The sequence below is a fragment of the Mus pahari genome, chromosome 14, assembly GCF_900095145.1.
Source record: "Mus pahari chromosome 14, PAHARI_EIJ_v1.1, whole genome shotgun sequence".
Lineage (NCBI taxonomy): Eukaryota > Metazoa > Chordata > Mammalia > Rodentia > Muridae > Mus > Mus pahari.
The window spans coordinates 87,628,688-87,641,042 of NC_034603.1; the positions used below are offsets into that span (position 1 = coordinate 87,628,688).

The following is a 12,355-nucleotide window of genomic DNA, read 5'->3' on the forward strand; positions in this document are numbered from 1 at the left end:
AACACCAGCCCAACAAGTCTTGGATCCAGCATAGACCTTGCTGGAGCTGTGGAGGCAGGCAGGCCTGTTAACTCTTAATACCCAAGGCAAGATTGTTGCCCACTGGGGGATAAGCACACTTAAACTTAGAAGATGGGAGTTCCGATGGATTCCGGGATTGGGCAGGGTGGCAGAAGAGGCTTGTGCATGCCGGTTGGAAGACCCTGACCAAGACTGGTCTGGGTCGCACCAAGGTGGCAAATAGGGTATATTTTTTTGTTCCTAGAACTCTGAGCTGAGCCTAGGAGAGCAACAGTTTCTTCATTTGGTTTTTAACCAAACTCCAAATGCTCAGTAGTGTCTGAACAGAAGGTTTCCTCTGGCACTGATGCTGAGTATTTGCAGTTCCTGTGAGCGGCCAGAAGAGGGCAGTGTTGCCTTGTGAGTGGCAGCCCCACCCAGCTATGAGCCAGTCCACTCCACCCTACAGAACTAGGAAACTCCAGTTCCCTAACTGAACTACTGGACTCTGCCTTGGGATTGCTAATGGCCACACTGTTCTGGTTAATGATTGTCTAGCAGCACATCATGGTTGTCTGCACAAAGGTGGATACCAGGAGGTTTAGGTAGCACTTGCCAGATCCTGCTACCGCCTGGGGCAGGTGACTGAGCCCGAGAATCCCTGGTTGGACCTGTCCTGTGGCCTAAAAAGTTCCCTTCCGAGTACCATCGCAGCCCAGGCCAGTCTAATCAGTGCTGCAGGGTACCAGGCCTGTGTTTTCTGAGCCTGAGGTCAGATGTGCCCTGACCTCTCTGGCTGTTAACCTCACTCCAGTGATTCTGGACCGTGCTCTTAGAGACGTGAAGGCAGGCAGCTACAGACCCTAGAATATGGTTGTGCTGGTTGGTAGTAAAACACTTTCCTGGTGTGTGTAAGCTCTGAGCGCTTTCCCAAGGACTTCAAACTAAGAAAAACATCTTTGGTCCTTACCGTGCCGAATACGGTGCCACCTCCCTGGCTAGCTCAGGCCCCTCGGTATTTCTGACCACCCCAGCCTTTCTGACCTGTTACTAGATGTGGGTCCTAGTATACTGCAGTTTGAGGCCAGTCTGAGAGCTACATGCATATTAAATCCTGTCTTAAAGGTAAGACAAATCCTTAGCTCCTGGCCTGCATTTTCCAGTTGGGGCTTGTCCTTGCTCTACCTTGTAAGCTGTCTTCCATGGACATGAGGTCCTCTGGCCAGTTATGGTTTCCAGCTCTCTCAGAGAAGGATAGACTACATAAGTCTACATCTGTAGCCTTGTATTCTCCACTCTATAATATGGTCAGACTTCCTATTGGATTTTCACCAAATGAGACTAACAGAACCGGGCATAGCTTTGTTTCCTTGCTGTGTGATAATCAGGCCTACCTCTATACCCTAACCATTGGTCCTGTAGCTCATGGTTCTTATATGTATCTTTGAAGGTCCCTCCAGTGTTTTATATACACAAGCAGTATCTTCTTGCTGAACACCAACCATGCTTCCTCTAGCTTACAACTTCTTTGCTGTGACTGGCAGTTTATGTCCAGTACTTATCTGTTTCTGGGTGGGACTAGTCTGTATGGGCAAGACCAAATGGTGCCCCTGGTCTCACATCAGCTGAGCAGCCAGCTGTTCAGTTAGTTCCCCACCCGACAGTAGCCCAGCTAAGTTTTCAGATGCAACCTGGAGACCTGCCTAGACCCGAGGTTGCACGTTGCCTCTACCTGCTGTAGGAAAGGAATGGATCCAGTGTGGGAAGTGCCCCTCACCCCCTTGTTATAGGCTTCCAGTGTAGGGTGCTCTTGGGCATGGGGGATATGCCAAGACTGCACAGCCCCAAGCAAGATGCCAGGAGATCTTGCATTGTGCAACCTTGGTACTATAACAATAAGCATCTTGGCATGGGAGGCCACCTAGAGTTCTAGACGACATCATGCTCTCTACCTCCCTCGCTGCTACAAAGTTGGGCACTGGTTTGCAGGGCTGGATAGGATACTCCTATTGAATGTTCAGCAGGGTCGGTGTGTGTGGGGGGACTGGACCTCTTGATCAGGTGTACTTTAGTTTTCTTTTGCATCAGATAGCTATTGAGCCAGAGCTGCAGGACACGTGTCTTTTTTATTCGCGATGCTAGACTTAAAGCAGCCTTGGGATTCAGAATTCACCTTGGCTAGCAGGTGCACCCTCAGACTTGGAGCACATGTGGATTTCTTTGCCCATTGTCGGTAGGTAGAGATGGGCTTCTGAGACCAGGCATGTTGGAGCTGCCTCCTAGGCGCCTGCGCCAGTAACCATGAAGAACTCACAGCCCAAAACCCTCTCCATGGTGGCTGCCTAGGGCTGTGTCCACAGAAAGGCTTGGGCTGAGTTGCACTTGGCAGGGAATCACTGGGTGTAGGCATGGGGGGAGGAGCAGTGCTACCCTTTACTAAGAGCCTTTTGTCCCTGATTTCTATTTAATTTGAAAGCTGGCCTCAAGAAGGTTTCCATCCCCCTCTACATCTGGGCGGGGGCTGGGCTCTCGAGGGGGATAGGGGACAGAGGTCCACTGCTGCAGCACGTGTCCTTCGCCTGGGTAACACACGAAGTCAGCACCAGGGCACAAGTTCAGGCTAGGGCTAGAGGGTGTTGGTAGGAAACCAGCCTCCTGATGAGTTGAGAATGGCAGAGCGCCTTCGGAACTGAGACCAAAGCCATGATCTAGAGAGTGGGGGTGGTCATGGGCTAGCTCCCGTGGTTTCACAGTCGGCTCCAGTGGGTCGCCTCTCTTTGCGGCCTCTTTAAGACCAGAGGCGGAGTCTCCCAAGGCCGGAGTCCGGTGGCGGGCGGAGTCTGTAGGCCCCGCCCCCGGGGCCGCGCGGGCGCATTGGCTGTACCGGGCGCGGGCGCTCGGTAGCACTTTGAACCGGGCGTTGAGCAGCTGGGACCGGAGTTGTGCTCACCGGGGTCGGGCCAGGTCGCTGCTGCTCTGGCCATGGCCGAGGCACGCGCATCTCGCTGGTACTTTGGGGGGCTCGCTTCCTGCGGAGCCGCCTGCTGCACGCACCCGCTAGACCTGCTCAAGGTGAGTGAGGCTGAGCTTCAAGGCCGAGCGCGCGGGTGAGCCCTAGGCGCCGGGGACCATCCGGGGCCTGGCGCCTACAAGGCGCCTACTGCGGCCGCCGCTTGACTGCGCACCCGGTAATTAACGCCGGTGACGCCCACGCCGGCCTGAGCCCCGGCCGCCCCGCTCTGCGCTGCTGGCCTCGGGCCTGCGGGCGCCACTCGGCTTACTTCCCCGTAGGCAGCGGTGGAAAATCCCCGGGGACCCTCTGCAGCTGGCGTCCGCAGGTGACAAACAGCTATGCCTCAGAGGTGACCTCCTGCTCCTCTGTTTACCTGCTAATCCCTCCCCAACCCTAGTCATAACAGATGATTGATTGCCCAGCTTCAGCTCTGCGCTATAATACTTATGTGAACTCTACCACTCTGAGCCATTCCTTGGCCACAAACACTCGACAACTCTGGTTAAAGTTGTGCGTGTGCACAGGTGTTGATCCAAAGACCAGCCTGGTCGCTGCACACCAGAGCACTCCCACTGCTTGGTGCTTAGCACCACCTACTGTGGGGGCTGGGGGGTGGAAATGAAGGCAATGGGCTAGGTGGTGGTGTGACCTCGGTTATCTGCTTCCGCTTGTTTGGTTGCTATATTGGGATCAGCACCGTCCTAAGTGAGCTAGGAAGGAGACCCCGCATTCATAGGGTTCTGGCCAATAAGATTGGCCGTCTCGCAGCAAGAAGCAAATAGGACAGGTGGTTTTGTGGGGTTTTGTTTGTGTGTGCCTGTGTTTCTTTTTTCTTTAAAAATAAATGCTTATAGGACAAACTGAGCTCTCTTCCTGTTCCCCAGGGGCATTCTCGGGGAATTTTTTCCTGATTCTGTCTTACCACAGAGAACAAAGAACTCACCCACCCTGCCCAAGGAGCTCTGGCTGCTACTTCAGCCTATTAACCGAGCATTCACACTGGCTGCCACCTCCCTTGTCCCCCACATTGGATTGGCCCCTGAGGTCTGAGCTGGCGATCCAGCCTCAGGCAATTTCTACTTGAAGCTTCTAGGCTGATTTCTGTCAAAAGCTTACCTTTCTTTGTTATTTATTTGTAGCCCCAGACTTACCTTGAACATGTTACATAGCTAAGGCTGGCTTTGGACTCCCGCCTCTACCTTCCCTGTGCGGGGATTTCAGCTGCTTTGTTCCTCCCGAATAGCTTTGCTAACTACTAAGAATGCTGGCCTTCGGGTACACTGGGGACTGAAACCTCACTTTTCCTAGGAGTAGCATATATCGGTCCAGCCCCTGGGCATGGCCTCCGGCAGGTATTGTAACAAGAAGAGGGAGGTACTGGTTGTTCTGGGAAACACTTCTTGACAGTATTTTCCTTTACTGAATGTCCCTGCAGCCTTCTCCATCATGGGGGACAGGCTAGATGACTAACCCAGCCATGGGCCCTGGAGACTCACCTCATTCCCAGGTAGTCCTTTTGAGTGTTGACCGACTATGGCATAAAAGTCCCAGGTGGAGCCGGGCGTGGTGGTGCAAGCCTTTAGTCCCAGCACTCGGGAGGCAGAGGCAGGCGAATTTCTGGGTTCGAGGATGTTCCCTCTGGGTTCACTGCTTCTCAGCCCCACCCCCACCCGGAGGAACAAGAAAGGTTGCCGTGGATGTGTGACCACTATTGGACCTGGGCCAGTGAAGGCTGCTCACGGAGACCACTTGAAAGCTTGTATGGATTTTGTTTTAATAAGACCGGATCTTACTGCACCTCAGGCTGACCTCAGACTCATGATCCTCCTGCCTCAGTCACCTGAGTATTAGGATCACGTGCCTGTTGTCAACTTTGAAAATGTGTTTTGAATTTGCTTGGTGTCTCCACTTTGCCTGGTCCTCACATGTCCCTTGGGTGGGCCTTGACCCTCTGTCCCTCTTGGTCTGGATACAACTGGAGGATGCCACCCTTGTGGCTGAGCACCAGACCCCTCTGTCTTCACCGTCTTAGCTTTTTCCCTGTCGCTTTTTTTTGCAAGAGTGTGAGCATGCTTGTGGGGCCACATTTGGCTGGGGACAGGCTCTTTTGGAATCAGTACCAGGGCTGATACAAGAATGATCAGAGCCAAAGATCCTGAGCCTGACCCCAGGCCACTGGGACAGGAGTGAGAGCGAGGCAAGGCCTTGAGGGCCATAATTGTCACTACTGTATAAGAGGGAACAGTTACAGGCCCTGGACTAGGCACACCCCAGCAGCCTTAGGCCCTTTGGAGCCTCTCCCCTGCCTTGGTTTCCTCCCCTAGGTAGGGATGCTGACAGCGAGGAATACACAGGGGACAGACCTGGAAATGATTCATCCTGGCAGTCAACCTCAGCAGAGCTGTACTGAGCCGGCTCATTGCAACCTTGTTTCTACGGACTTGTGGCTAGGCCAGAGCTCTGCTCTGCAGGGATGTGACACGCCCTCCCTGCCTATGCACAGGTGCATCTACAGACCCAACAGGAGGTGAAGCTGCGCATGACTGGAATGGCACTGCAGGTGGTGCGAACCGATGGCTTCCTGGCACTCTACAATGGCCTGAGTGCCTCACTGTGCCGGCAGGTACGATCATACAGCTTGGTTTTCTGACAGGGTTCCTGGGATCAAGAGTTCTTTCTCTCTCTCCTGTGGACATCAGCTTCCTGGGTATCAGAACAAGCCGGGGGGGGGGGGGGCATGTGCGGTAGGGGCCTGCCTTCCAGTCTCAGGAGGGGAAGGAGGCGGAGAACAACCAGGAACAGCTCCTCTGGGTTTGTGAATTGGCTCGGCTGCTCGAAAGCTCGATAGCTTTGGAATGGACACTGGGTGGAGTACCCAGCCCTCTGAGCCAGGCCCCCTCCCCAGATGACCTACTCTCTGACTCGGTTCGCTATCTACGAGACCATGCGGGACTACATGACCAAGGACTCCCAGGGGCCTCTCCCCTTCTACAACAAGGTGTTGCTGGGCGGCATCAGTGGTGAGCACTGGGTAGTCAGGGCAAGGGCCGGGCAGAGGCCCAGGACACGGGGAGCCATCAATCAGGTCCTGACGTTTATGTCACTGCAGGTTTAACTGGAGGCTTCGTGGGGACCCCAGCAGATTTGGTCAATGTCAGGTTTGTATGCACCTCTCATCCCCCAAGGTCAAGGGCTTTCCTGTTCCTAAGCAGGCAAGCATTTGACCAAATTACTCCTAGACTCTGCAGTACGCTCAGCCTGGGGCAAGCCACTCAGAGAAGCTAAGCCTGGCTTTAACCAAGTCCCATGACCCTTCCCTGAACTTGGGTAGGCAGCCCAGCTCTGTTGACTCCAGACAGTGAGCTGACCAGGGGCCTGGGAGTTAGTGTATATCCAGTGGACCACCCATGCCTGCCTGACTTACTGTTTCAGGATGCAGAACGACATGAAGCTGCCCCCGAGCCAACGACGCAAGTGAGTAGGAGTGGGCTTTGGCCGGGGAGGGGGTGGGGATAGAGGTGAGGGGCCAGGCCAGAAACTCCTGCACAGGTCTGTTTTCACATGACCAGGACTCCCCGGCTTGCTCATGGGTCCTATGGAACAGGAAGTTGGTGGCTTTACCGTGCGCAATCACCCTGAGGTCACTAAGAGCCGTCACCTGGCCCCCTAAGACTTTTGTGTTCTATCCTGTGGGAAGAATCTCACTAAACAGAGTTAGTCCCACACCCACCTGCACTGCTGACACCAGGGTTATCACATAGGACTGGGCCTCTTTGTAGCTGAGGATAGCCCTAGTCAGGTATCTGTGAATGCAGAAGCACCCACGCCTCTAGGCCCATGAGGTAGGGCACGAGAGAAGGGCTCACAGCCAGGAGCCTGAGGTAGGAAGGCCCTTCCCTTCCCACTGCAGGCTAGCCCCAGGCACAGCATAGGGCTTTGGGATCGGTGCCTTCTGCAGCAGCTCCTTGCCCTTCCTGGCAGTGTCTGGTGTCCCTTCTTCTTCTTCTCGCAGCCTGAACTATCTCACTTTTTCCTTACCTGTGGGGGATCCAGGCTGTTTCTAGAGTTATCTCCACTTTTGCTCAGGCTGTCTTTTGAACCATAATCCTCCTGGTTCTCCATAAAACTCGGCTGGTCCAGTTTCTAGTCTGTCTGTCTGTCTGTCTCTCTCTCTCTCTCTCTCTCTCTCTTCACTTTCTAGTTTTTTGTTTTTTTTTTTAAAGATTTATTTATTATATATTATATTCTGTAGCTGTCTTCAGACATACCAGAAGAGGGTGTCAGATCTTGTTATGGATGGTTGTGAGCCACCATGTGGTTGCTGGGATTTGAACTCCGGACCTTTGGAAGAGCAGTCCATGCTCTTACCCACTGAGCCATCTCACCAGCCCCACTTTCTAGTTTCTTATCTTTGTTTAATTTTGGGATAGGGTCTCATTCTGTAGCACAGGCTGGCCTTGAACTCTTACTCTGGGGTACCCGACTGAATACAGTGCTGTTGCAAGAGTTGTGTGGCCCACCGTGAGGATGTGACTTTTCCTGGGGTCTAAGGCATTGCCTGCAGAACAGAGGGATGTGGTGAGCCTCACTGGTCTCTCTTTTTAACCAACAGCTACTCTCATGCCCTGGATGGTCTGTACCGTGTAGCCCGTGAAGGTGAGGGGGAGAGGGATTTTACCTAAAAGGACAAGTTTGAGTGCATGTTTACATATATGAGCTGGTGGGCTTGGGGCGGAAACAGGCAGGGCGGGCAATCAAGTGCAATGTTGGGGTGGCCTGAGGTCTAGACTGATGTCACTTGTCACTTCCTCCTGCAGAAGGCCTGAAGAAGCTCTTCTCCGGAGCGACCATGGCATCCAGCCGTGGGGCCCTCGTCACTGTGGGCCAGGTAGGGGTCCTGTGCAAAATGGGCTTATGGACAAGATGGATGACCACTATCCTCTATCGTCTGCGGGGATTACAGCACAGCACCGAGCACTGGAAACCTTGGGGAAATTAGTGCTGTCCTGGGGGAGGTGGGCACGTGGGGGTTCAACAGCAGCCTGTGTCTGAGTTTGAGGCGTGTCCATGTGTGGTGACACAGGTGACAGCGGGTGCTTGCTCACTGTCACGTGTTGTCATGTGGAGCCTGTCTACTCTCCCTGGTTAGGGGAGTTTCACTAACAATAACCATCCCCTTTCCTACGTGCAGCTGTCCTGCTATGACCAGGCCAAGCAACTGGTCCTCAGCACTGGGTACCTGAGTGACAACATTTTCACCCACTTTGTCTCCAGTTTCATTGCGGTTAGTGCCCCACGTGGGGGTAGGGGCGGGGTGGGGCTCGATTCAAGTAGCCTGTGGGGTGAGCCCCATGCAGCCTCTCTTAGGCCACATCTGGAAATCAAGTTCACAAGGTAGCCCAGGCCAAGATGATTCCTGTGTCACCTCTCTTAGAGACTCAGGACTTGCAGCCCTGGGACACTCGGGAATGGAGAGAAGGGCTCTTTTACAGTGGCCTGTGGGTAGGTGTGCAGTGGGGGCTTGAGAGTGCCGTGAGGGAGGACCATTGACAGATTACCTCCCCAGGGTGGATGTGCCACATTTCTGTGCCAGCCCCTGGATGTGCTGAAGACTCGCTTGATGAACTCCAAGGGAGAGTATCAGGTGAAGACTGGACTTCGGGCCAGGCCTGGGTGGGGTTCCTGCTGTTGGTAGCCATGCTTAGGGGCCTCCCCATCCTGGAGATGGGTGTGCTTCCCACTGGGGCATAGGGGCCCAGAGACAAGGCCGTTGTCCCTGCTCCCTTCCAGTTGCTCAACTCAGGGTAGCACTCGCCTGGGGGTGGGGCTGTACTTTTCCAAGGCCTTGGCCTTGGTTTTCACAGAGGAAGCCATTCACACAGCTAGTAGTAGAATCTAGCCAGTGTCTTGAGAGCCAATCTGGCTATCTCATCAGTCTATCAGTTTGGCCGATGTAGCTTTTAGTCTTCCGTCCCTAAGAGCTGCTTTCAGTCCAGGCTCCGACCATGTCCCTGGGAAGGCTTAGAGCTGCCATGTCCCCTGGGCCTGGAGGGTTCATCCGCGCCTATCTCCTGTGCCTGCCTGTGAGTGAGAGGCCTCCTGCACCCCTTACTGTTTCTTGCAGGGTGTTTTCCACTGTGCCATGGAGACAGCAAAGCTTGGACCCCAGGCCTTTTTCAAGGTGTGCTGGGGCAGTGGGGATGCTGGGCAGTGGGAGAGCAACTGGGCTGGGTCTCCCTGGGCCTCACGTGTGTGTGTGTGTCTCTCTCTCTCTTTCTCTCTCTCTCTCTCTGGTGTCTCCACCCAGGGTCTCTTTCCTGCGGGCATCCGTCTCATCCCCCACACCGTGCTCACCTTCATGTTCCTGGAGCAGCTACGGAAGCACTTTGGCATCAAAGTGCCAACCTGACATGGCCGGGGACGCCTGGGCCATGCTCGGTCGCTGTGCTGAGCTCCTTGGGAGAGTGGGAAGGGAACGGGTTCTCCTCCATGGCCTGGGCCCATGCTGGTCCCAAGCAGGCTCCTGCTCTTCCCTGCCTTGGGCTGCTGGCTATGCCTTCTGACCCTGCCTTGGCCCCACTCAAGTGGCACCTCTGCCCTACTTGCTCCCAGGCTCTCCCCACTGGGTCACCCCATCTTCCCATCCGATGATTCACTCAGAAGAGGTCTGGCCTGGCTGGTGTCACTGTCCCCATCACCCTGGCTGCTATCCTGCCCTGCCTGGCAAGCCTGGCGAAGCTGAATTCGCTTCCTGCTCCCGCTGGCCCTCTGTTCAGGAAGCAGCTTCCACCCGAACTTGGGTAGTGTGGCAGGGTACAGCCTGTGGCAGCTTCTGCTTACCAAATGACTAGAGCACGCACGCAAGCACTTTGTCACAAGAGGGACCACCGTGCCGTGTTCTGGAAGGTAGTGCCTTCAGGAGAGGGGGCAGGCAGGCAGCACAGATCACCAGCAGATGCCATGACCGTGGAGTCCAGAGAAAGTGCCTGGGGTTCCCGTGTGCACCTCCTGTATGCAGCCTTGGCTGCTCTAATGGTCAGTTTTGCTGAACCCTCCTGCTCAGCAGCTACTGTTGTCACCAGGAACAGGCTGTGTCCCTCACACGCCTGTGCCTTCCCTTGCCTGGCTTCCCCAGGGCCAGGGGGGCATGCTGGCAGAGCTGGAGCAATGATGGATTCATTGTTTGTGCCCCCCAGGACCTGGCTTCCTGTATGGCAGGTGTCACCCTTCACCATCCCTCAGGCTTTGAAGCAGCCTGTTTTCCCTCAAATGGGGTTGTGTGTATCAACACAAGGTTCAGCCCTGTGCCTGTTGGCCTTCCAAAGGCTCTCACCCAGGAGGTGGCAGCGGCCCAGGGGCACTGCCTGCACCTCTCTTCAGGATCTAATAAACCAAGTGGCCTGGGAGGCTTTTCTGTCTTCCCTGCACACCCCTCACCCACTTGGGGGCTGGCAGTTCTTTGAGCTCATTCACCGCTAAGGACAATGGACAATGCTCTCACCTTTGTATCCACTAAATCGGGACCACCTTACAGGATAGAGCCTATGGGAAGAATTCTTAGATGTCTGTGGGCAGGAGGAAGGGGAAATAGCAACAGAAGCCGGCATCTCTAGAACCAGTCCCATGCAGCTGCTTGCTGGCCACCCGGCCGGCCAGCACAGGAGAACTAAGGATGCCCTGGGGTCTGTGGTAAATGCAGACAGACAGATGCCCAGGCTGTGACAGTTGTACTGGCTTAGGCTGGACCTAAGAGTATTCCAAGGATGTAAGCAGAAACAGGATGTCAGCTAGGGGTACCAGGACCACAGCTCTGAATACAACTGATGCTTGGGTCAGAAGAAACCCAGTGCACTTAACTTCAGGAGCCACAGCCCAGGTACAATCATGTCATAGGTATAAACAGTTCTGTGGACATTTCTGAAGACACCCAAGTTTGCCAAAACTAGAGTAATTTGTTAAATGGGTAAAGTGTAATGCGAGGAAGTCTAATGTCACATTTCCATTCTCCAGAACACCCAATAACTAAGCCATGTGGGTTAAACCCTAGGCTTTACACTTGGTAAGCACACACTGTGGCAGCCACATTCCCAGCCTCCCCTGTATACCTCACAGAAGGGGCTGCACGGCACCTGGCCTCCTATGTGATATTCTTCCTCATCCTTCCCATTACTAAGATGTCAAGTATGTACTAGCTCCTTGTCTAGATACCAAGTTCTAGGCTAGCCGACGCTACATTGTGTGGACTAGCCTTGCACACATTGTCTCAAGAAAGCGCAAGTTTGTTCTGTGTGTGGTGGCACATGCCTGCAATCCCTACAGATCAGCATGTGTTGAAGGCCAGCCTTGGATACTGAATGAGGTCCTCACTCAAGGGAGTAGATGGGTGGAGCCACAAGGTCTAACCCTAAAGCCAGTAGAGAAAATTAGACTGGTGTCCCACCTGCTGGCCACAAAACCAGATCTGCACATACCACTGCATCTTAGATAGGCATTCTGGTTGGGGTAGCACAGTGGGAGATGAGCAGGCCGTTTTAGGTTAGAATCCACCCCTGTGGCTCCTCGGGAAATAGCTGTTTCTCCAGATCCCAGCCAACTTCCAAGAAGAAACCACTGGCTGGTCAAGCTCTTCGCAGAGCAGGTTTGATTTGGAGCCCAGAACAGTTCTTATCAGTGGCACCAGAGCTACTGGGAAGCTGATACTACACACCTTACTTTCCCCCCAGGCAGCCTCACCATCAGGGTCAGCCCTGCCCAGCAAAGTCTTCCTGGAGGAGAGAAAGTACCCAGTCTGGTTTGGTGGGGTCAGGCCTGGCAACAGGCCCTGCAGGGCAAAGGGCATAAGCTTAAGGCAAGGCACCTTTTGTGGCTTCCCTACCACAGGGGAGGGCAGCTAGAAGAGCTCCCTGCCCCACGCAGAGAGAGCTACTGAGGGAAGGGGGACCAACTAGGGCAGGTCAGAGGACAGGAGAGCAGTGGGCTAGCCTTCACGCCCATTGTTGGGTTGTAGGTCCCACGGCTGAGAGCCGGTTCCCACTTTGACCCTGGGCACAGCTCCAAGGCCTCGGCTGTCAGCACTTTTCTGTCAACCTTAGGCCCTTTTTTCCTAAAGGATGACTTTATAGTTCACCGAAAGGTGAAAGGTGACTTTTTTACTGCCAGCAGAGGTGCTGGGACATGTGTACAAAGAAAAAAAAAACAAACATGTTTTTTTGTGCTTGCTGTGTGAACAAGAACTAAGAAGTTTGGGGCTGGTGAGATGGCTCAGTGGGTAAGAGCACCCGACTGCTCTTCCCAAGGTCTGGAGTTCAAATCCCAGCAACCACATGGTGGCTCATAACCATC

The 12,355-nt window shown here is 54.2% G+C and overlaps 1 protein-coding gene across 1 annotated transcript; it reads left to right on the forward strand.

Moving 5' to 3' along the window:
- The first annotated feature begins 2,832 nt into the window (after positions 1-2,832).
- On the forward strand, positions 2,833-10,449 carry Slc25a10 (solute carrier family 25 member 10). Its single transcript, XM_021212790.2, has 11 exons — positions 2,833-3,072; positions 5,517-5,636; positions 5,919-6,033; positions 6,123-6,171; positions 6,446-6,487; positions 7,626-7,669; positions 7,831-7,901; positions 8,205-8,297; positions 8,580-8,657; positions 9,138-9,194; positions 9,321-10,449. The coding sequence occupies exons 1-11, from the start codon at positions 2,983-2,985 to the stop codon at positions 9,420-9,422; spliced, it is 861 nt and encodes a 286-aa protein (XP_021068449.1). The 5' UTR covers positions 2,833-2,982; the 3' UTR covers positions 9,423-10,449.
- Positions 10,450-12,355: the final 1,906 nt, after the last annotated feature.

Excerpts from the sequence above, each read along its gene's own strand:
- Slc25a10 (XM_021212790.2), top strand. The coding sequence starts at position 2,983 with ATGGCCGAGGCACGCGCATCTCGCTGGTACTTTGGGGGGCTCGCTTCC. Across the intron at positions 5,637-5,918 it reads GTGCCTCACTGTGCCGGCAG|ATGACCTACTCTCTGACTCG; the intron begins GTACGATCATAC and ends CCCCCTCCCCAG. Across the intron at positions 6,034-6,122 it reads GTTGCTGGGCGGCATCAGTG|GTTTAACTGGAGGCTTCGTG; the intron begins GTGAGCACTGGG and ends ATGTCACTGCAG.